Source organism: Martes martes, assembly GCF_963455335.1.
Source record: "Martes martes genome assembly, chromosome: 4".
Taxonomy (NCBI): Eukaryota; Metazoa; Chordata; class Mammalia; order Carnivora; family Mustelidae; genus Martes; species Martes martes.
In genome coordinates, this window is record NC_137891.1 from 28717657 (window position 1) to 28742388 (window position 24732).

A 24732-nucleotide genomic window follows, 5' to 3' on the forward strand; every position below is an offset into this window, starting at 1 on the left:
TTATTTCATAAGCCAATATATCTAATGATGATGACATTTTTCTCCATAAAGTAGGTAAGCACTGGTTTTATTTAGGAATAATCAACAGGTTTGGAAACTGCCTTGATATATAAATTAAGGATTGACTATTTTAGCAAATGAAACTGATTTGGGGAAGAAGTTAATATCTTATAATGAGCCAAAATTGACATAAGAGTAAGAAACCATGATGATTTCCCTCAACATACCATTGCTTAGAGTATGTCCTTTGAATTTCCTATGCATGGAAATGACTTTTTCTGTGCCATTTACACTCTCAATCAGATCCTAAAGACACAAGTTCAGAAGATAACCAAAGTCAGGGACACAGTTTGTGGCAGGACAGTCTCTGGGTACAGCTGTGGTCTGCATATACACAAAACCTGTGACCTTGGCCAATGATCAAGCGAACAATGATCCAATCAAGTGAGCTAATTGGCCCATTTTTGCACCTGTGTGAATATGAACCACATTTCATTTTGTCTTGATTATAATATCTGACCCAAGTAAACTGGAAATACAGTCATAATGGCATTGACATTCAACAACAGCAGCTATTTATATGACAATAAAAGCAAACCAATTTCCTTATTTATTAAATAAGTTCTTAGAAAACACACATAGGTGTTATCTACTATAATTCGTAACATCATTTTCACTGAATTCTTTACAAATTAGAAAGGAAATTCTAATGGTGAACCTTTGGCAGCTGGCAGTTTCTAGCAAAGAGGACTTTGAAATCATAGTCCACGATGAATACTGATTAACCACTAAGGTAACTTGCCCTCAAAGCTTGCTACAATTAAGCACACAACCGCCTCTCTAAGCTTTGGTTTCTTCTTATGTGAAATGGGGTAGTGTCTACCTCACTGGATTGGGAAGAGTCATTGATATAATTAGGCTCTCAGGTACTGCTGAACACATAATGCTTTCCCTTTCTTAATTAAACTTGCAGTTCACCATAAAGGTGTTTAAAGATTAATATGGTAAGATCAGCCAACCTCTCCCATTGTCCACAGGAAGGGGGCTGCCAAGAGTGTACAGCAAAATGTGGAATCGTAACAACTACCATTTGCTGAGTGTTTATGTATGTGCCACAGGCACTATAATGAACACTTAGAGTCTCAGTCAATCCTTAAAACCATCATCTCCATTTAAATGATGTGCAAACTCGGGCAATTTAATACTGCACCATTTCTACAGCTGAGAACTCTGAGCTCTCAGAATTGATGCAATCAGATCAATATATAGGCAAAGCACCTGTATTAATATCCACGGAAGTTTCCAGAAGGGAAGGCTGTAATTACCCTGGTTGGCCACAGACTTCTAGCCCAAGTTTCTGTGCAAAAGCTCCTGGTTGGTGAATTAGCAGGTGTCAGTAGCAGGTATTCAGGGTACAACTCTGGGGAGTGAGGGGAGGTATGTGCCTAAGAGGGTGTTCTAGAATAGTGTCTGTTTCTAGCTCTGGAAGATCAAGGCTTTTGGTGAAAAGAATCTATTACTCTCAAAACTTAACCCTGGTTCCTTACTGAGCATGCCCGACAGCCATGACTAAGGGGCATGGAAAATAAAAGGTGGGAAGCAAAATTAAAAAAAAAAAGTTATATACAAAAGGAGCCACAAACTAATCCTATTAACCTTTGAACACCGTTGGTTATATTGAAGTGAAGTAAATTATATGAAGATAAAAAGATCTCCCTTTTGATATCAGGACAAAGTACCTCAAATTTTAAAAATCTATGTAAATAGAAAACAAGTTTACTAAGTTATTCACTACTAAAATAAGCTCTTCATGAACCCACATTCCTCATCCCTCCAACTTGTCTGAGAAAATTCTTCCCATAAACAATCTGTGAGCCCTAGTGTGCAGCTACCCCCAAAGTGGCTTCAGCCAAAACTCACCGCGGTAACTGTTTGCCTTCACACCTTATGAAAGATTTCTCTTGAACAAGGGGCTAAAGGCTGTGAAAATCGTTGCAGTAGGTTAGTTTAAAGCTGAACTATGTAGGATTAAACAAGATGTGTGTTAGCTATATCTGGTCCAGACCATCCCTTTGGTAATTACATCATTAGTGACAAAACAGGCTTTTTGGAACACTGGCCACGGTCAGATTTGCACCTCCCCGGGGTAGCGTACACAGAACTGTTGGAAGCTCCATCGAGATGCCGGTTCCTACAGCTATCCCCATCCTCCCAACCACCAATCTTCATCTAAAGAATAGTTGCCAACCTGGTCAGAGGCACGTGCATATCAAAACTGAGGAATTTAGATGCTGAATTTTAAATACGCAGATCTAAAATGTGGATTGAATTAAATGTGCTACTAAAAAAGAGCCAAAAGTCAACTAGAAGATATCCTCAGCTACAGCTTAATAAGAGTGGAAACCATACATATATATAGAGAGAGACACACACACAAAACACAAAGTTTCACATTCTGCTTATCACTTGGTATCTCAGCACATGAAATGCACAATTCAGATAATGGGTAGCATTTCACTAATACTATCTATGCCTACTCATACTTCTTCTTTACTTTTATTAATAGGCTTCTAAGACTGGCAATTCCTAATTAAAATTAAAAGAAAAACAAACTATAAATTTCAAAGCTAAAAGCTTGTCAGCATTAAGTGTTTATCATATCATATATATTTAACTTACTTCACAACTTCTTTTGGGGCCATATTACACCCAGCTTAACACAGGAATTCAGTTTATATACCAACAGAAGTTTAAAAAAAAAATCCCAAAATTGCTATTTATCCTTTTCCTTAAAAAAAATCTTTCTTTCTAATTAATCATACAAAGAACAATTTCTAATCAGTCTTCACTTTTTTTTTTCCAGTCTTCACTTCTAATCAAAAATTAAAAAGCCAACAAAAAACAAAATCCCACATCATGAAAGTCATGACCAAAGTAGACTTCAATACTTCTAAACTACTGGGGAAAAGCAATAAAATTTAGTACTAAAGGAGAAGTTACTCTTTATGAATCCCAAATTTAGAGAAATCATGTAGCATCATAACTAAAAATAAATAAATACAAATAAGGGAAGGGAATATATTTGTTACTAAAAATTTGAGTCTAATTCTATTTAATTGGAAGTTTATTGGCAGAAACTCTAATAAACATAATAACTGAAAATGTGGCTTGGGACTATAAAAAGCAGATTTTTACCAAAGTTAAATGTCAACTGGATTCTACAGTCACATTTAGTCTAGGAGCTTAGGCTAAGGACTTAGGGTGATCTCACTGTACAGGTTATGATTTTACCATGAAATATTTTAATTCAAACATATCAGCAGTAGTTAGCCTGCAGAGTTATCTATGACACTTAAAAAAACCCCACAGAATGTTAACTTTGGGCAACAACTTTTATGGAAGTAAAAGTCTTTAAAAATTCTAAAGCCATAGAAAATCAGTCTGAATGTATTTTAATCATGGAGAAAAAATTAATGGGATTTAAACTATCAAATCTATTTTTCTCCTGTGAACACAGTATGTATCTATTTCCTTCAAAATATTTTAGAGCCAGTCAACACCCAAAAATAAAAATATTATTCCTATCTCAATTTAAAATGTAATGAATCAGTATTATCTTAGCCAAAAACACAGTAAACTGCATTATGTCAGATATATAAAACTGGCAGAGTAATCATCTGAAAGCTTTAAAATATTCGAACCGAAGGCTTTCTGTGTTTGTAAATTAATGGCTTTTGTGGGGGGAGGGACTAAGGTACTTAAAACACTGTAACATCTTAAAATCTACAACAAAAGGAAAAAACTACTAATGCTAGTTTTTTAAAAGTCACAAATTATAACAATGCAAAACAAATTTGTCATTTTTGCTGATTTTCAATGTTTCTACATGCAGTATAAATTACAAATATGTATACCATTACAACACCATCTAAAAGAAAACAATGATGTATAAAATCTTGATGATAAATAAAATTATTGCATTTAATGTCATTTTCTTAAAAAGCAAAGTCATCCAATTCCTTAATGTCATATTAAATGTAAACAATACCAGTTCATACTAGAAGAAATGTATGCCAATACCAGCTTCTCAAAACAAAAATAAAGAGGTTAAAGCCCTGCCAGTTTGTCTGAATTAGGTCAGATAATCATGGAAACAAAGGAATATTTAAAATTATTTATTTTATCATTATGCACAATGAAGGAAAGCATTATAGAGAGCAGAGTTCTTTCCCACCATAAAATTATTTACACCCATTTATTTAGCTAGAAACACTAGCTAGAAGAGGTACTGGTATATTCCATTTGTAATAATTTCTCTACAGCAAACAATTGTCTTACACTTGGAGCATGTTGAAAAAAATATTGCCTCGTAGGTCTTTGTCTTTTTGAGTCTCAATCACAAGAGCTCAAGGTACTTTGAGAGAATCCTGGTCTCCTAGATGGTCTGATGAATGCATTAAAATCAAGCAATGTGTTTGTATTCTGAAAATAGTCTTAAATCCATATAAATGTTGCTTGAATTGTGGAGCTCATATCTCTCCTACTGGCACTGTAACATGTGAAGGACATCCGTTATGAAAGCTTCACGCCAATTTTGTTCTGTTCCTTTTTCATTAGCCGCTGTGCCTCCTTCTCCATTTTCTTCCTTTGTTGTTCTGCTGCTCTCTTTTCTCTGTCTGCTATCTTCTGCTGCCTGAAAGAAATATATTCCTATTTTTACTTTTAGAAAATACCGTACAGGTAAAATGGAGAATAAATTCCAGAAAGAAATAGCAGTGCCTTTTTACCAACATCAAATCTTCCTTCTCACTGTTTTGAAAATTTCAAAGATTTTCAAAAACGGTATTTCTTTTAACCCTTAGAACATGACTTACACAATAAAAGAGTATTGTCTCTATGTTACAAAAAGTAAAATGAGACTCAAAGGCTAAGTGACTTATCCAAAGTCACAAGATTAAGTACAGGGAGAAGAACCCACATCCTCTAATCCCTCTACTTCGGATTATTTTCACTAAAACACTACCTCCATTGGACTACACCTTTCTGATACCATTCTGAAAAGATGTTGAGAAACCATTCTGATGTTGAGGACTAAATCTCCTGTTATTATAATAGTTAGAAAAACTCTGCTAAAGGAAGTCAAGAACACAGATGTGCAGAACACAATGCCCAAAGAAAACAGAAAAGCAGCACAAGCCTTCCAACTGGAAGCGAGAAATCTATTTAAGGATTAGCATTTGGCCAGCTCTCCTGAGGAAGGGGCAGAACGGTGGGTACTTGCTGATTACACATTATAAGATCCTTCCCTCCTCCCTAGCCCCTCCCTGACTCCACGAGATAGAACCACTAGCCTCTCTTCTGTTACTGATTGACTTGTATGGGGAGTGGGAGTACCAGGGGGTGACGAGATAGGACAAAGAACAGAAGCTGGTCCTGGATCTGAGGCTTAAGATATGAGAAAGTAAGTGAAGAATCCTGCAAGGTTGAGGAAGGAAGCCTCCTCAGGTCACAGTTGCACATGGGATGGGCAACATCCGGTTATAAAACAGAAAAATCCAGTGTGGATTAGCTATGTATGGGACAGCTCAAAGCAAGCTCTGGCGAGCAAAATGTATATACCATTCTCATCATATTGGGAATGAGCAGAGGTGCCTATGACCAAATTTCAAGAAAGTAGAGAGACTTGTTTTAGGCAGTGTTCTGACCTTCACCAAGAATAGGTTAAAAGAAATCTACTTTTCACTAGCTCTGATCACTTCCTAGAAAAACTGATAATCTTCCCCCAAAAGTCAAAATTCTGGTGGCAAAAGGGAGCTAGGAAAAGAATTATCAAGAGTAGGCTAACTTACAGACAAACAAGATCTCCAAGCTTTCACCGAGTCACTAGGTAAAGTATAAATACCAACAGTTAATGTTCCTGGAAAATGAGGCAATTTAGAGATGACTACAGACAAAATCTGTTTTCCCTCTCCAGATATACACCTGGAATTACTGAAGTACCAGAATCTCCTTCCTTAACTTTACTGATTCCAGTACTGGGCAGTATTAAAGTGGCAATGGGAAACAGAGTGAGAGGATATGGAGCATGACTACACTTGGAAACGTCGCGGTGTTCTTCTCGGGGCAGTAACAGCACACGAGTCTTTTGTGTCTCTTTGACTCTAACTTACGCAAGTGGTAGCAGGAAGCATGTGTAATAACCACTGATAAGCTCCCTCTCCCAAGCTGTCATGTAACACAGAGCACTAGGTTTAGGGTTTTGTTTTTAGTTTTTGTCTTGTTTCGTTCAGAGTGCAAGAAAGTAGCGTGGAAAAAATGTTTTGGTACAGGGAGTGTTAAGATACTTGTGAACTCATCAACTCTGTAGTGCTGTTGTTAAGATTAATGGATTCAGAATGAACAGACCCCTCCCTTATCCTATGGTTAATGACACAAAAAAATCACTAGACGCCCCCAAAATGTTCTAAAACACTTGGACTTCTATATCTATGATTTATCCAAAAAAGAGCAAAAGAAACGGATCTTTTTTTGATGATCCATGCAACGTAAATGTTGCTGTTTACAATTTTCAAAGAACTCCTTTTACAGTGAATAATGATTAAATAAAAACTAAATATTTAAAGCTCTGATAACTTTACTGACTGTTAAAATGTGACACATCCTTATTCAAAAAAAGCTGGAAATAGGAAGGACAAGACCAAAAAAAAAAAAAAGTCAGCCACAACTCAACTACACCCTCTGCTGGCTCTTCAAGGTAATTGTAGGTAATTGATGACAAGAAGGCAAAATACAAAAATGAAATCAGTTGTTTTTTTATTTTCTGTCCCTACTATAGAAACAATCTTTAAAAAAAAAAAACTTACATCACTGTGTTTTACTATATCATCTTTAAAAATAAAAAATGATTTTGATACATTTAAACATCACCAGTGATGATGGTCACAAACTTTTTTAGGGTAAATACTCTGTTTACTCTTGGACCTAATGCAACAGTAGCCAAGAATTAAGTTTATTGCTCACAAAAACAAAGAAAAAAGAACATAACACCAAAAAAACAAACTTGAAGACCTCAGGAATAATATTTTCTTCTCTGTAGAATGGATAGGACCTGACATAATTATTTACCTCGTAGGGCTTTTGAGCACATCAATTGAACTATATATACAATTGTAGAGTGCTATATAAGTTATTTCCATTAGAATGTGCAGTGCTGGGCATTATTCTAGGAAACAAAAATAGAGCTATAAGTTCTGATCTAGAGGAATATATAGTGGTGGCTCATGTTTCAAGAGATAACTAACTATCCTTTACAGGGAACATAATACAAAGCAAATAGTATATGATATGATGTATAAATATAGAAGATCTCATTTGCCATTAATATTATTACTCTTTTGTTCCTCTAATACTTCAAATTCTTGGTTTCTGTGACATTTTAATCATATAAAATAGTATATACAGTCTGAAATTTTTAAAAAAATCCTCTATTACCTAAGCTTGAGTGAGAAAGAATGAAGAAAAATACAACTTTTGGCATAATTAGCTTTCTTGACCTCAAATGCAACATGAACAAATTGAGTTCTTCTACTCAAGCTGCAATGTAAGTATGACTAAGATACCTCAGAACTTCTTCTGCTTGCCAGGCCGCATCTTCTTCTTCTTCCCATGCGTTGGTATTTTCCTGCCAGGTATCTAAGTCACCTAATTCAGGCTACAACAAAGTACAAAACAAAATTATGATAGTAAAGAGCTCCTCTCCACTTAGCAGTCCAGGGGAGTATCTTTTATAACATAAGTCAGACCTTGTCATTCCTCTGTGTCTTCTTCACGTCCTATATAAGGCCCGGACGACCAGGCCCTGGGTCCGCCTGGAACTGAGCTGTTTCCTGGGACACATGACTTTCAGTACTCACGGGTCCTGGGCAGGTCCAGCTTTCTTCCTATTTTATGTTTTATAATGGTTGTTTTTTTCTGCCTACTTTAAGTTGGGATGGACAAGAATAGAACATTTCTCCTTCCCTTTTCTCTCTTTTCAGTGAGAGGAGAGGGCAGGGGTGGGGGCAAGAGAAGAGACTGACTGGAGACGGAATCAGAGATACCCAACTACTCTGGGCGAAGATGAACCGGAGGACCCGAAGTTTCCAAATCAGCACAGCCATTTCCATTTAAGCATAAGTAATTTATAGATTTTTCAGTGGTTCTTACTAGGTGGGCCCAAGGCAAAAACAACAAATTGGACAAAATTTACCCTTTACCAGAGTAATTCCATATTGCGCTTTTTTTTTTTTTTTGGCCTGTCCTACTTACCCGACCCCAGCAAGCTGGCCTTCCACTACTTCTTCCATTATACTTTCCAATATCCCCCAGGCTGGACCTCTGAAAGTTCACTTTCTCTTCCACAAACCAATAAAAATGCTCATTCTGGAATGTTTAGTTAGGTGCAGAAGTGACTATGAGCATAAAATAACTGGCACCAATCTATGAATAGATTTAGTATACTTTTGAGCACTTATACTTAAAACTGAAATAAAATGTGTGGTTTTCTCCTCCTAACCATAAACATAACACCATTCTCTGTTAAAACTTTCTAGTGTATTTCTGATAATCTGTTTAATATAAGTCTCTAAAAGTAGAATACCAAAATCAAATAAAAATTTTTTTTTCAAGCCACTGAACCAAAATTCAAATGACCCTCTTGAAAACCTATACCAACTTATCCTACTGACAGGAACAGGTACAAGTCTTCCTTCCCTGGACCTTTGTCAATACTGGTAATAGCCTTCTTTCCTCTTTGCTAATTGGTTAAGATTTGATAATGGTGTCTTGTTATTTTACTTTGGATTTCTTTGAGAAGTAGTAAGATCAAACTTTTCTTCATGTTATTAGGCTAAGTCTATTTCTTATTTGTCAATGTATCCATTTTTCCACTGAGGTGTTTGACTTTCTGTATACAAAACATTTAGACATAAAAAAAAGTGAACTAAAACCACAAAGACAGTGATATCTGATCCTTTAGTAGAGATGGAGTTTCAAATTAAAAAGTTTTAAAGGATAAGATGGGTAGGGCTGCTACATAAAAACTAAACACAGGGCACCTGGGTGGCTCAGTTGGTTAAGTGTCCAACTCTTTTTTTTTTTAAACATTTTTTTTGAAGATTTTTATTTATTTATATGACAGACAGAGATCACAAGTAGGCAGAGAGGCAGGCAGAGAGAGAGAGAGAGGTGGAAACAGGCTCCCTGCTGAGCAGAGCGCCCGATGTGGGGCTTGATCCCAGGACCCCGGGATCATGACCTGAGCTGAAGGCAGAGGCTTTAACCCACTGAGCCACCCAGGCGCCCCAAGTGTCCAACTCTTAATCGCAGCTCAGGTCTTGATCTCAGGGTTGTGAGTTCAAGCCCCACACTAACTCCACGGTGGGCATGGAACTTACTTATAAAAGAAAAAAAAAAAAAAAACCTAAACACATCGGTCCATCAAAAACATCCAAACCAAATTATAAAGCCAACAACAAATCAAAAAATTATAAAAGATGACAGAAAAAAGTTAATATCCTTAGTATAAAAAGCTATTACAACAACATGAATGATTAAACTCCAGAAAAAAAAAAAAGAGTATGGAATTTAAAAGAAGAAACTAATTGGTAGAATGGGTGGTAAGGTATTTTTAGAGTAGAGAACAAAGTGCAGTAGATTACCATTCTCTCCTAAGCAATGCCCCTTATTTCATGGGCTGAGAGGAAAATATGTGGAAATAGCACTGAAGACACTCTCCATCTATCCTATTTACCCTTTCAACTCTGTAAGGAGGTATATATTTACAACTTCATAATAAGCTATCCTGGTGTTATAAAAACTTATAAGTAAGTGGGAAACATTTACTAATTCACTGGGTAAGTCTGAACCACTTTATCAATAAGGATCAAACACATATGAATAAAGTAGAAAATTTAGAAATATGAAATAAAAAATTAAACATGCTGTGCTACTTTAGAGGAATATCTATGGTGCTATTGTGTTCTCATAGCATAATGTAAATGCACAGGAGGAGGGGCACCTGGATGGCTCAGTTGGTTAAGGTTGGCTCAGGTCATGGTCTCAAAGTCCTGGGATCGAGCCCCACCTTCTCTCCACTCATGCTCTTTCTGTCCTCTCAAATACATAAATCAAATCTTCAATAAAAATAAATAAATGCAGAGGAGTTACCAAAATTTGCATTATTTATGTATGATCATTTATTTAATACTGCACTTTCCCCACTAGAATGTATTTTTTTGAAGCAAGGATTCTATCTGTTTTTCTCACTTTCCACTATAGTACTAGCACCGAGCACCCGATCTCGCATTAGTAGGAATCATTTTTGATCAATGAATTAAAAACATACATAAACATGGGTCCCCTGGAGAGAAGGGGCCTCTGAAGCACTGTACAGTTTAAACAAACAAGATAGACAGACAGATGTGGTGGTTTAAAACTGTGTCGCAAATTCTTTGGCACTCCCTCCTTGAAGAGGTAGAGCTTAATTCCTCTCCCCTTGCACGTGGGCTGGATTTAGTGACAATGCGTCACTTGTAAGACTAAATCATAAACAAGCATTGTGGCTTCACCTCTGCCTGCCTTCTCTTTTTTGGGGATTGTTTGTTCTGGGACCCTCAGCGGTTATGTTGTATGGAAACCCAAGCAGCCCTATGGAGATGTCCATGGCAAGGAACTGAGGTTTCATGCAACCAACCACCATTAATTTGCCAGGCTGTAAAGTGAGCCCCTATGAAATGAACCCTCTAATTTCGGGCAAGCCTTCATAGGACTACAGCCCCAGCTAATGATTTGTCCGGAAAGTCATTAGAAACCCTGCACCAGAACCACCCAGTTGAGTCACTCCTGGATTCCCAATCCATAGAAACTATATGAGATAAAGAATGTTTATTGTTTTAAGCCACTAGCTGTGGGGCTGTTATATAATAATAACATAATAAATTAGTCAACAATTATTAATCAATAATCTTGCAATCAAAACATACTTAAGCTTAGATCTGCGGAGAAGTCTGAACATTGCAGGTTTTTTTTTTTTAAGTTATGGAGAGTTCTTTGATAATCATTATGACTACCTGGAGTGCCAGACTGAAAGTTTTCTTTTTAAATATTTTATTTATTTATTTGAGAGCGAGACAGAGAGAGAGAGAGAGAGAGTGCGCGCACAAACAGTGGGGAGAAGCAGACTCCCCGCCAAGCAGGGAGCCAGATGCAGGGCTCCGTCCCAGGACCCAGAGATGATGACCTGAGCCTAAGGCAGATGCTCAACAGACTGAGCCACCCAAGTGACCCTGGACATAGGTGTTTTTAAGAAAATTCAAAGCTGATTCTGAGATACTTCCAATGTTGATTACACTACTTTTGTCCTTCAAACTGATGCATTTAAATCAAACCTACTACAAGTCAAATTATACTTTAAATATAAGTATACCCTACTAGGGAAACAATTCATGACTCACTTAAAAATAGCCTGCTTTTAAGTTTAAATTTCAGTGGTAATCTCTTTAAAGGTGACTTTTTAAAAAAATTTTATTTTCTTTTAGAGAGGGAAAGAGAGAAAGCGTGCAGGTGCGCACACAGGCAAAAGGGGGAAGGGCAGAAGGAAAAGGAGAGGGAGAATCTTCAGCAGGTTTCGTGCCCAGCACAGAGCCCAAGGCGGGCTCAATCTCACAACCCTGAGATCATGACCTGGGCCAAAATCAAGAGTCAGACACTCAACGAATTGAGCCAGCCAGGTGCACCTAAAGGTCACATTTGTTAAGTAACATACTGTATTTATCTTTCATGTGTACAGTGGGACTCTGATATTAGTAGCTGATGTAATTTACAATCTCTTAAAAGGATAAGACTGGCAAAATTCAAGATTAACGTCTCTCATCTGCCAAGCCTGTTATGAAGCACAGAAGTATAAATATTATGTTCATTTTGATTTTCTTCTTTCAAGAAAACAAAAACAAACCCTTGCCTATATATTATTAACATACTTACAGATTGATGAATAAAAGGCATATCCTGTGTAGCTGCTAGTCTACTAGAGAAACCTGTGCTACCATCTGGGATGCCAAAATTTAATGGTTCCCTCTTCTTAATAATGATCTGAAAGATAATTGAAATAGAATTACAGGAATATTTTATGCATTATATAAAAACAGACAAGATAATTAAGTGACCAAAGTATTCTGTAATTATTTCAAATATGCCCTACCTTTCTTTTTAAAATTTATAATGTTAAGATTTTTTTTAAGTCTGTAAAGACTATCAAAATTCCTAGGCAATTGTCACACAAATCACTTACATACTAAGAAAAATTCCATCTTACTTTTTCTAAAAAAAAAAAACAAATTTTCCTCTTCTCTCTCTAGACCCACAAAATGTAAGTTCGCACCTTTAGTCACCATATTAAATAACACATGTCACATCCTACAAAGTATGGCCAGCTCTCTTCATATGGTTATCTATGAATCCATTTGCTCTTTCAAGGCAGTAGTGGTAGCTTTGTAGCTTAAAAACACTTTCAGTCTAACTAATTTATTAAGGTACTATTGTAATATTCTAGGTTCCTCTTAAGACAGCAATTACTTCCAAAATATAAGGTATTCATCTAGTAATACACAAAACTCCTTGAAAAATACACAATTGTATGCTCTTTAGCACTGAGACATTAGAACAAATTAACAAAATCCTGAGTACAGAATGTAAATGTTATCAGCCTTGAAATTATAAAAACAAATTTATAGCTGAAACTGGTGGGGAGGCAGAAGTGGGTAAGAAACCCTATTAAGGAATGGTGGAATAAATTATGTCCTCACTTTATAAACTGCATTTTTGAGAAATATTTTCTATGCACGACTGAACAAGAAATGGAACCCTCAGCATGCTTTTTTGTTAGTTAGTTTGTTTTTTTGTTTTGTCTTGTTTTTTTTTTGTTTTTAAATAGCAGGGTGACTAGTGAGGTAGACTGGAATAACAGCATCGTAATATTAGGAAGAGGGGTAAGGGCAGTGAGGGTAGTATGAAATAAACCCCCATCTACCACAGTATAAAGTCAATGGACAATGTCTGTGATTAGTAAATCAAGGCATAGCAACATAAGCATATTACATATACATATGATTTTAAAAAAACATTATAAGCCCAAACAGGAAAAGTTATCAGTGGTTGCTTCTGAGAATTAGAAGTGTCCAAGGGGAATGATGGGGCAGAAGTCCTTTGCTTCTCATTATAAGCTCTTCTATTCTTTGATTTAAATTTTTTTTTAAAAAGTACGTGTACTATTTTTGATAAAAAGAAAGGAAAATATTCAGTCACTGTTCTTTTTCCAATAATTCCCTCCACCTTTAATTGGTCTTCCATACCCAATTCAAAAGGGATTAAGTGTGGATGATTATCATAAACCCACAACAATTATTCTGTTCTGAGAGTCCTGCATCATTTTATAATGATTATAAATAATGGAAAGTACACCTATCAGTTCGTAGGCATCACTAAACTGTGAACTCTTTTAAGGTCAGAACTTTATCTTAATCAGCTAGTCTCTATAGCAGAAACTGCAGTCTAGAATCTAGTCTATGGTTGGATTTCAGTAAATGCATATCTAACTTTAAAAGACTTGGGGGTGCAACTTACTAGATCTACGTCTAGGTCACTTGAATATGTAAGCTTGTTTAATATGTTAGAAAACACAACAAACTGATTATCAGAAATAGGGTTTCTGAGAAATACTAATTGTACTGTCTGATTTAAATATAGGAACCTGAAAAGCAGTTTAATTATTTAATCTCCCAAACCACAAATCTTTTACATACTTTCTGAGTTTTCCTTATAGTTGGTGTCATGTCCTTAAAATAGTCAGGTTCCAGTTGTTCCAAAGCATTTTGTTGTGTTGCTACATTCCCATTGCCTCCTTCAATCTTTACACTTGTGGGAGCGTCTTCATCCCAGGAAGTCCACTCTTCAACATCGGTCTACATTGAATCCATCAACAGTGTCAACCACAAAGGGGTAACCTAATCAATAGCTCATTCATCATTCATTAGAAAAATAGGCGTTCTAAAATACTGGTTTTCAAACTTTTTGACCAACAGAAAAATATAAATTTTATAAAACATACCAAAACTAGATCAAAAGTTTATAAAAGTACTTTTAATAGAAGTTAGACATTAAAAACAAAAAAATGAAACAAAAGCAAATGCTTTAAAACCTGAACAGACATTTAAAACTATAGTCCAAGAAAGAACATTGAAACTTGCATCCTAAGCCTAATTGGGTTGATTACCTGATTTAAATAAAAAACAAAAAACAAAAAACATTCTTGATAGAATTTATGTAAGACAGAGTCTTAAATATAATCTTCAAAAGTCCATGTTTATTCCATAAACAATCAGTAAATTTCAACTCATATGGAATAATATAAATGTTATAATTATCTAAGACTTTAAAATAGTTATAAAAATACTTTGGCAAGCAAAAGCAAACACTCTTGAATCAAATCTATGGAAAAATAAAATAGGAAATTTCAGCAAAGTAAATAGAAAATACTATGAAGAACCAAATAAAAATTTTAGAATTAAAAAAATATAACAACAGCAAAAGCCTGACCTGACTACCAAATTAACTTCATGACATATTAATTAATGATCTGCAGTCCAGTTTGAAAACCATGGTTCTGGAACACTTATTCAAACTTAAAACAAAAAAATTACCTGTTTAGGAACTGATGAGTAATCAACTGTAGTTGGCAGAGTTATTTGGTCTCCACTTAATTTCCGTCCTCTGCCAGATCTAAAATAAAAATGAAATAACTTATTTCAATAATTACCCAAACAAATCAGGTAGAAGCACAGTGGACAGTAACTGGAGGCTTATAAAAGAAGATCTTTTATAATTTTACAATTATTTATTTTAATAATTAAGAGTTGCTCATTAACATATGAAAAGAAAAGGCATGCATCAAATATTTTTTAAATGTGTTTAAAATCTTGGAAAGGATAACAAAACTGCTTTTTGGCTTAGGACTCAGAATTATAGATAAACTCAGGAAGAATATAAAAACAAAAACAAAAATGCAAAGTGATTTCAAACCATATTCCTTTAAACCACACTCTGTTGGTGAAGCTCTGGGACACTTACCCCCCTCCCTTTTTTTAAAAGATTATTTGAGAGAGATAGAGAACACACTCGGGCACACAAGCAGGGGGAGGACCAGAGGGGGAGAATCTTTAAGCAGACTCGCCATGGAGCTCGGTCCCATGACCCATGAGATCATGACCTGAGCCAAACCAAGAGCTGGATGCTCAGCCAACTGAGCGGCTCAGGCGTCCCCACCTATGCCGTTTTAACCAGGATGGCTTGGCTTTTGTTTATTATACTGATGTCGTTTTTTGGTAAGATTACATATCAAACTATTAAAAAGTTTGAAAATCACTGGGTTGAACTAAACCGTAATTGATAAGGATTGGTAGGAGAAGCACTGTATTAAACAAAATAGGTATCATAACTCAGGTGTTAAGAGCATGGGCTATAGAAACTATGTAAACCATAGTTTTAAATGTTAACTTCTACTAATTATGAGTCTAGTTAGAATCAACTAGCCTCTTAGTTTCAATATCCTCACCTGCAAAATGTAGGTATTCAAACCTAATTTTGTAGAGTTGTTGTAAGGATTTAACTGACATATTTAAAGCAGTTACACACTAGACACTGCCCGGTATATAAAATGACACTAAAAAATGGTAGCTATTATAAATGATTATTCACTTGCTTCATTTCAGATAATTTATAGAGCATCTACTTAGAGCGAACTGGTAAGGTAGTTATTTTTACTACAAGATTAGAAATCATATTTTATTTAAAGGATAAATAGAAAATACAATCTACCACTAAATTTATGATGTAGATGTGATACTTTTAGAGCACGTCAGAGGTTCCCTCTGACACGTAAGAAAAGTTATTCTAACAACGAATCAGTTTTCTTTTTAAAAGTGAACATACAATCAATCCTAAATATATTATTGTAAAATTGATAGTGTGGCAACAACTGTCCTTAAATTTTTTTTAATCAAATGCATTCTTTTTCCAAAAGTATTTTAGTTTTAGAAAATACATATGTGAAGAGAAAAATACCCATAACTTATCTTCTGTTAACCTCCAGCCTCCTGGCAATTAACACCCATTCTTATCCTAGCTTACCTTGTGACTTTCTGGCCATTTCTCCTCACACTCTGCTGATCTGAGCACTTAGTTCACTATTTTCCCTACTCCCCAAATCCTGTCCTCTTCCTGGATAAGTTCAATAACCTAAATTTTCTGTATCTTTCTTGACCTTTCTTCCTCCAGTGATCATCTTCATTCTATTTCATCTACTCATTCCCTTTGCCATACTATGGCTCTACTTTTTGAAAAATCCCAAATCACTCTACTTCTAACAATAAATGTCCTTAATCCTCAGAGTTTTAATAGTTATAAAGGGCTACTTAGCCAGAGCATATATTTCCTGGCCTCCTTTGAAGCTAGATGGCCATATGACTAAGCTCTGGACAGTAAGCTGAGAAGTGTTGTGTGCAACTTCTAAATCAGGACTGCTAAAAAAGAGAGCTGACAGCCTTCTACTTCCTCTTTTACTATACCCTACTCTGTGTGTCAGTACTTTTTTTTTTTTCACAGTACCCCTGGCCAAAGCAAATACCTAACAGTTTCATTGATTACATAGTTATACCCAAACAATTTAATACTTATGTCCTAACTACACAGTAGCCATTTGCAAAACTACAACATATAAAGAAAAATAATATTTTTATTTCATTCTTAAAGAACTACAATCACTAATGGCACATATGTGTGGGGCTACTGGATACTGCACGGTTCCTCAAAACTCGAAATCAGATTGGGTACTACCGTCCTCATTTTCTGTTTCACATTAATTTTAGGTTCAGTACTTGCTTTAATTACAACCTAAATCCTAGCTTTGCAAAGACAGGTCACCAAAAATACAAGTAAACAAAAACTTATCTCAAACATTCAAGAATATCTGCCAAAGTAATGCTGCATGATCTAATGTTACAAACGTGAACTACCTTGATCTAGTAGTTTGTGCAATGTTTAACAGATGTTGATTATCCCATTCACTGTGTTTTACTAGAAATTAAAAAAAAAAATCCTGATGATACCCCTGTGAGTTTAATGTGAAGCCCTGAAGTGCCTTAGCACATAGTTCTAGGGTACAGTACAGAACTATAGCTCTAGGGTATAGTTGTGTGACAAAAATAGAAGGAATTCAAATCTTTGGATGACTTACTGAAGAAGCAGAATGACTTATCTGACTAGGACTACATATTCCACATTCCACATTCTGGAATATTATTTAAGAGACAAAAAAAAAATCTATTTTGTGTGAGGTTTTTCTGTTCAAGTTTTTTTTTTAAATATAAAAACAATATCCATATTATACTATATAAAGAAATATTTATTCCTAATTCCACCTAACCATCTTAAAACATTCTGGTAATAATTATGAAATAATTCTGAAATAACTTTTAAATAATTATATACATAAAAACTGTCTTATTACAATGAAATAGATTTGATTTTTCTGAAATTCTATAGGAATAAGACTATGATTTTAATTAAAGATGTAAGAATTCAAAAAAATGAAAAGTGAAACTCTACCTTCTAGATATGAAGTAGAGGAAATACACAAAACAAAATATCAGACAGTAATGAATAAATACTATAACCAAGTTACTTAGCTTAAATATAGTTTGAACTGCCTTTTTGTAATTATGAAGGCATCCAAAACCAGCAAGAAGATAAAAAAGTCAATTTGAACATAAAATTTGTTTACCTGCATATTAACCTCTTTAGGAATGAGAATACTGTTGCAAGGCAGGTGCAAACTTTAAATAACCGAAACTGTGTGATAGCCATGGTGGGAATCAAAACCTGTGGAAAAAGCACAAAAATAAATGCACTTAGCTGATTTCATAAACTGTATTTACATTCTAAATAATACGTTCTATAATCCCATTCTGATTTCATAAGCTAAATTCCCATTCCCAAGCTGAAAGATCCTATTATGAGCTGTGAAAATCAGACATTTTTTACTTTTCTTTAGAAACAAATATAACATGTAAATTTTATTTTATCTTAAGGATTTTATTTGTTTATTTGAGAGAGTGAGAGTGCCTGTGAAAAAGGGGCGGGGAGAAGCAGAGGGAGAGAAAGAATCTCAAGCAGACTCTGTTTGAACTCACAACCCTAACATCATGATCTGGGTCAAAATCAAGAGTCAGGCACTCAGCCGACTGAGTCACCCAGTTACCCCAAACTCAGCAAATTTTAAAATTAAAATGTAAATCATGGGGCACCTGGGTGGCTCAGTCGTTAATCGTCTGCCTTTGGCTCAGGTCATGATTCCAGGGTCCTCTGATCCAGCCCCACTGTCGGGCTCTCTGCTCAACAGGGAATCTGCTTCTCCCTCTGCCATTCTCTCTCTCTCATGAATAAATAAAATCTTTTAAAAAAATAAAAATAAAATGTAAATCATATTGGCAATTCAAGAAACAAGATTTTTAAGTTTTCAGTTGTTGAGAGGAAAAAACCCTTTTTGAAATATTCTCAGAATATTTTTAACTGAACTTCAATTACCTATTTATGTATTATTTTCTACAAAAAATCAAAAAGCATAAAACAGTATATATTGAGTCTTTGGTACCTTCTGAAGTTTGAACCATATGAACATAACAGTACTCTTCAAAATATTGTTAAACAGTTTTAACTTTTAGATAGATACATTTTATTATGCCCATTTTAGTGATGAGGAAATTGAATTAAGAGAAGTCAAATAACTTGCCCAAAGTCACAAAGCTAACTTGAAAGTAACAATAGAGATCATCTAGTCCAGTGGTTCACATATAATGGGGATCCTTTACAGAAATAATGATACCTGGGTCTAAGCCCAGTAAATCAATTAAACCATATTCTCTAAGGGGCAAGTTCCAGTTAAACTAGTAAGACTAAAAAAGAGACAAAATACAGCCAACAGAAAAGGGAGGGGGGGAAAAAGGCAGGGAAGAACAGAAAACAAGGTAAAGAGGAACAAATACCAGACGGGACAAGAATAGGTAAAATACACCATGCCAACACTAATCAAAAAGAAGTTGAAGTGACTATTTCAATGTCAAAGAGTAGATGTCAGAGAAAATATTAGCAGGCATAAAAATGGTCCTTTCATAATGATAAAAGGGTCAGTAAATCAAGAGCACATAACAATCCAAAGTATGTTAAGTCCCTAATAGAATTACGCCAACATCATAGAGAGGTGATACTACCACAGAGTCTACAGATATTAAAAGGCTACTGAGAAAATATTACAAACAACTTTATGCCTACATCTATAGGCATATAGATCTATATTTCAGTCTGAGTAGTAGCAACACCAAGTACACTACATATACTGTTTGTATGTTATGCTTCATATAAAAGTTCAAACAAAAATATAAAAACAAAACAAACACAAAGCAAGGAAACACAGTTAACTCTTGTGACACCTGATCCTAATTACTCTGTAGAGCCACTACTGCCACACATAGCTAGCTCTTTTTATTTCTAGAATTACAAATATAGAAAGGCCCAGTAGACTCTTTGCAGTAAGAGTTCCAAAAGGCTCCCTTAGCAAAATGCTCATACATTGAGATTAAAGTTCCACATGAGTTCAATGATGTACTGGATGCCTGTATTTGGAGTTGACTTACTAATTGAGAGGATGTAAACAAGTGACTCTTAGGGTATGAACCAAAAAAAATTTAAGAACTTCGCTATTTGAGTAACCTAAATACTTCTGACCAAAAAAACCCCAATTAACGGTTTACTAGGTTTCAAAAAATGCAACAATTTTGACTTCTCCTTTCTCTTAGCCCCTTAAGTCCAAACTGCCAAAAGGCCTTATTCCATTTCCTAATACCATATTCTTTCCTATTTCCACTGCAATCTCCCTAGCATAAGCCTTTATTACTTCTTGCTGGGTTGCCTTTTTTTTTTTTTTTTAATATTGATTTATTTGAGAGAGAGAGAGAATGAATGTGGGAAGGGGCAGAGGGAGAGAATCTTCAAGCAGAGTCCCTGCTGACCACAGAGCCCTATGCAGGGCTTGATCCCACCACCCATGCATGAGATCTTTAACCTGAGCAGAAACCAAGAGTCAGACGCTTAATCGACTAAGTCACCCAGGTGCCCCTACTATAAAGTCTTCTTAATTCCAGTATCTTTCTCTTACCACACCTAAATTCTCTACTTTGTATTATAGTTATTTCTATTTACTTTATCTGCTCTGTACAATCTGTACCCAGAAAGTAGGACCTGAAAGGTTTAACTACTTCATTATTACTAGAATGATCTGAACAGTTCAGATGATTAATAAAAGCTCTACTTTAAAGCTGATTTGTCAAGAACAAAACTCCTAACCAAAAGAAGGCAAACTTCCCTAACTGAAACTTCAGGCTAAATTTTTATAAAAATTATAAACAAAACAAGATTGCTAGAAAAGAGATTGTATGGAATGTGGCACTTGGGGGGAAAGGAGGCAGAACTGAGGAGATACGCTACCAGGAAGTTTTGAAGGGAGAAGACATTCAGTATTTAAGGACTGGGGAGAGGTGTGGGTCTCTGGGTATATACATGAATGCAGACTTGAAAATAAATTTCATATCTATGAGCCTTGGTAACCACTGCATCACCTTGCCACAAATATTACTGTGTGTCATTGTTTAGTATTTGTCAACTTGAATGACTTCAGTGGCTATCGGAAACAAATTTTAAAATTTTGTCCAACAGAAGAACAGTGAATGGGACTATTATGGACAACAGAACAGAATCTCTTCATAGCAATTAAGAATATCCTCATTCTTTGGAAAATTTGCTTTTGTGATTATCAATAGAAAGATCTAATATTCATTGACTAGTTCCTATATGCCAAGCATTATCTAAAAATTATGTCTCTTAACCTATAAAACCATCTTTTTTTTTTAAGATTTTATTTATTTATTTGACAGAGAGAGATCCACAAGTAGGCAGAGAGGCAGGCGGTGGGGGGGGGGGGGGAGTAGCAGGCTCCCTGCTGAGCAGAGAGCCCGATACGGGGCTCGATCCCAGGACCCTGGGATCAAGACGCCGAAGGCAGAGGCTTTAACCCACTGAGCCACCCAGGCGCCCCCCATAAAACCATCTTATGAGATAGATACTACTGCTCTCTTCATAGAACCGAAGCACAGAAAGTAAGCACGTGTTTCCATGTTCCCACAACCAATGATTCAGATTTAAACCTAGGTCTATTTAATTCAACAGCCAAGAACATGTCACTAACAATAAACATTCTTACTAATTCAGTGATGATATTATAATTTCCAGACTAAATTTTCCAACCAGCTGCAGTGAAATGGGGAAAATGCAACCAAGTTAACTATCAAGACTTCTGATTTTATCAATTACATTGGTTTGTAAGCTGGAGTATTCTTTGGGACCCACAGTTCTAATTCAGTTCAACAAGCATATATATCTTTAGCACCTACTATCTAACAGATGCTACCCTGGGTAATGGGAAAAACTACTGACCCAATACAGAGAAACCCTTGTTTGTTGCTCAGTTGTCACAGGCTAGTGACAATGCAAGGGAGTAGGGAGACAGAGCCCCAATCAGTCTTGCTCAGTATGGTATATCTAGGTCTTAGCCAATGCCAAGCACATAGTAGGTACTCAGCTATTTGTTGAAGGGAAATTAACATTCCTTGAGCACTCAATATGTTCAAAACATAGTTCTACACAATGTATCTTCTATCATATCACTGGAATCCTAAGAACAAAAGAGGTTAAGTTCCACTACACCCATTTAATAAATGAGGCTGACAGTGAGGCTCCAGAGGATTTAGTCACCCAAGATTTAAACAGATTGACGCACATGACCTCAGGGTCCTGGGATCAAGCCCTGCATTGGGCTCTCTGCTCAGCAGGGAGCCTGCTTCTCCTCTCTCTCTGCCTGCCTCTCTGTCTACTTGTGATCTCTCTCTCTCTGTCAAATAAATAAATAACATTTAAAAATAAATAAATAAATTGATTGATCCAAAGCCTAGGCTCTCCCCACACCCCATCCTCTGATAAACCTCTTTATTTTATACTCATTGCCTCAGTTTGATTTTGGAATGCCCTCTAGGTAGCCAATTTCAGTATGCATCTTGGGCTACTTTGCACTTTAGTTACTTCAAAATACTTTCTGAAACTGAGAATTACTAATATAACCTAATTTTCAAATGAAATTTTCCTTTAAAGTTAGGAGGAAAATACAAAAACCTGAGATATAGCAGAAAAAGGATCAAATTACGAAGCAACCTATTCTCAGGGCTTTTGGAGAAATGACCTCTAGGAAATCAACAGGAATGAGAGCTCAGCTAGGTCAAGTGAGGAAGACTCACCTACATTTTTAAAAAAACACTGCCTTACTTAGAAGCTGCAAAATTAAATATATCTTTCTTCCTTGGAATTCCCTGTGAACTGCTGGTGAGATCCTTTCAACAGTCACTATATTACAATTTATTAAATAAGCCAAGTCAAAACCTTTTAGTACACACTACAGTAAATAAGTCTTCAATAGCTGTAATTCTAAAAATACATTTCTGAATATTTTCAACACCAAAATTTTAAAAACCATATGACTTAGCAGAGTACAGAGCAGCCTTAAATTCAGTTTGTAACTCTCAAGTTGATTAAGGACTATCACAAGGCTCCAAAAATAAAATTTACCTTAACTCACTTACGTGAAAAGCCAAGGAGAAAGGGAACTCAGAGGAGAACGTGGGAGCGGGTTGTGAAGTGGACTGTACCAACTCTGGCCACTCAAAGTGAGGCCCTCAAGTATGTGACACCTAGACTCTTAGGAGGGCAGAGTTAAGGTCTCCTGAATGACTCAAAAGGCAAGAGTCCCATAACTAAAATGCTTTAACTTCTGATTATGCACCTGAAATTGGCTGATGAAAAAAAAAAATCATACCCACTGTACAGATGAGAAAAAAGGCAAGAGCGTTTTCAGGTTACACAATCCGACGCCATGCACTAGGCGCTCTGTGAAACGCTCTAAACGCCGGAGGTGGGCGCAGGGTAGGTTGGAATTTGGATTTCGTAAAAATCTGGGAAGGAGCGAGGCCTGGAAAGGAGGGCCACGAAGGACAAGCAAATTTCCCTGCTGGAGGCCCATTCCGGGACTGGAGGGTTTCTGCGCCCGCGTCCCACAGGCGTGTCTCCCACGCGTGAGCGCGGCATGATGAGGGCTGCACGCCCGGGGCCCGCTCCCAGGCGCAGTTCCTTCACCCCAGAGGTCACCCGACCCGGAAACAGTACCCCAGAGTGGCAGTCGGCTGAGGAAGGGAGAAACCGGGTGGAGGGGCGAAAAGGTGGGAGGGCTGGAAGTGCGGGGCGAAGAGGAGGGCTGACCAGGGAAAGGCAGAAGACCCCCCACCCCACCCCAGGACCAGGTTGGGTTCGGGGGCAGTGGGGGAGGGAAGACCCTCGCGGGCACGCGCGAGTCGCACACACTCACCTGCCCCTCCCCCTCCCCGCCCGCCCGGCGGAGGCTCCGAGCTGCCGCGGGCCGCGCGCGCACACAAGGCGCGCGCACGCGCACTGCCGGTCGCTTCCTCGAGCTCGCGCTCCGCCCGTTCAGTCCTAGCCCCGCTCATTCAAAGCCGGGCGCGCGCTCCGTCGCAGCCGCCGTAGCCTCCGCGCAGCTGCCATGGCCGCCCCCTCCTCGGGAAACCCTCCCCCGACCCCTCCCACTTCGCCCTCCTGGAAGGCGGTTCTCGGTGGTCTCCAGGCCCTCACTTCCGCACCCCGCCCAGGTCCTGTCTTGCCCAATAGACGAGAGACTGCGGGTCCGGCGACTGGGCTAAGCCAATGAGCGCTGGGGGGCGGGGCGAGCAGCGGCCGGCGTGGCTGTGGCCGAGGCTCGGTCACGGGTAGGTTTTCTGTGAAGGTTGCTGGCTGTGCGGGCTGTGCTTTTTTGCAAAGTGCTTGGGCATCTTCCCTGTCGTCCTGCTTTCTGTGCAGAGTACCTCCGCCCCAACCATGCCCCTTTCCTTTCTACCTACAGACTCTCCCTACCCGGTGGAACCAAGGGAAGGCCGTGTTTAGATTGCAAAAAAAGAGGGATCTGCAGCCGTCTCAGGATGATGTGGCTGTCGGTAGGCCAGAATCGTTCCCCCAATTTAGGAGTGCGAAACGCTGAGTTTTTTTTTTTTTTTTCTTTTTTAAAGATTTTATTTTATTTATTTGACAGCCAGAGATCACAAGTAGGCAGAGAGGCGAGGGTGGGGGGGAAGCAAGCTCCCTGCTGAGCAGAGAGCCCGAGGAGGGACTCAATCTCAGGACCCTGGGATCATGACCTGAGCCGAAGGCAGAGGCTTTAACCCACTGAGCCGCCCAGGTGCCCCCGAAACGTTGAGTGTAATTCAGGACTTTGCCTCCTCCAAGTAACTTTTGATTGAATTTCCTTTGAAGGTTAAAAAACGGAACTTAACCTCGACCCAGCATTTGTTCCTCCCGCCTCACAGGCTGGCCGTTCTCCCAAACTTAAGATTTTAAATCTTTTTTTCTTCTTTTTATCCTGTATGCTATGAAAAGGCCAGAGTTCTTTGCTTGTGGGCGAGGGGCTCTCAGAAAACT

At 37.3% G+C, this 24732-nt stretch overlaps 1 protein-coding gene across 3 annotated transcripts; it reads right to left on the minus strand.

Annotated features, from left to right (window-relative positions):
- EBAG9 (estrogen receptor binding site associated antigen 9) lies at positions 1 to 23898 on the minus strand. 3 transcript variants are annotated; one of them, XM_080800307.1, is made up of 8 exons: positions 23612 to 23696; positions 18396 to 18541; positions 17873 to 17970; positions 14736 to 14814; positions 13839 to 13997; positions 12022 to 12129; positions 7620 to 7711; positions 1 to 4693 (listed from the first exon to the last, which is right to left on the minus strand). In XM_080800307.1, the coding sequence occupies exons 3-8, from the start codon at positions 17953 to 17955 to the stop codon at positions 4573 to 4575; spliced, it is 642 nt and encodes a 213-aa protein (XP_080656433.1). In that variant the 5' UTR covers positions 17956 to 17970; positions 18396 to 18541; positions 23612 to 23696; the 3' UTR covers positions 1 to 4572. The 3 variants fall into 3 exon arrangements, with proteins under 3 accessions (XP_080656433.1, XP_080656432.1, XP_080656434.1); XM_080800306.1 differs by lacking the exon at positions 18396 to 18541 and having other exon boundaries at positions 23612 to 23898; XM_080800308.1 differs by lacking the exons at positions 18396 to 18541; positions 23612 to 23696 and adding an exon at positions 22833 to 23415.
- Between the last annotated feature and the right edge of the window lie 834 nt (positions 23899 to 24732).

Coding starts and splice junctions, on each gene's coding strand:
- EBAG9 (XM_080800306.1), bottom strand. CDS start 17,955: ATGGCTATCACACAGTTTCGGTTATTTAAAGTTTGCACCTGCCTTGCA. Junction 14,815..17,872: donor CTAAAGAGGTTAATATGCAG/GTAAACAAATTT, acceptor TTTTTATTTTAG/ATCTGGCAGAGGACGGAAAT. Junction 7,712..12,021: donor TGCCTTTTATTCATCAATCT/GTAAGTATGTTA, acceptor ACTTTGTTGTAG/CCTGAATTAGGTGACTTAGA.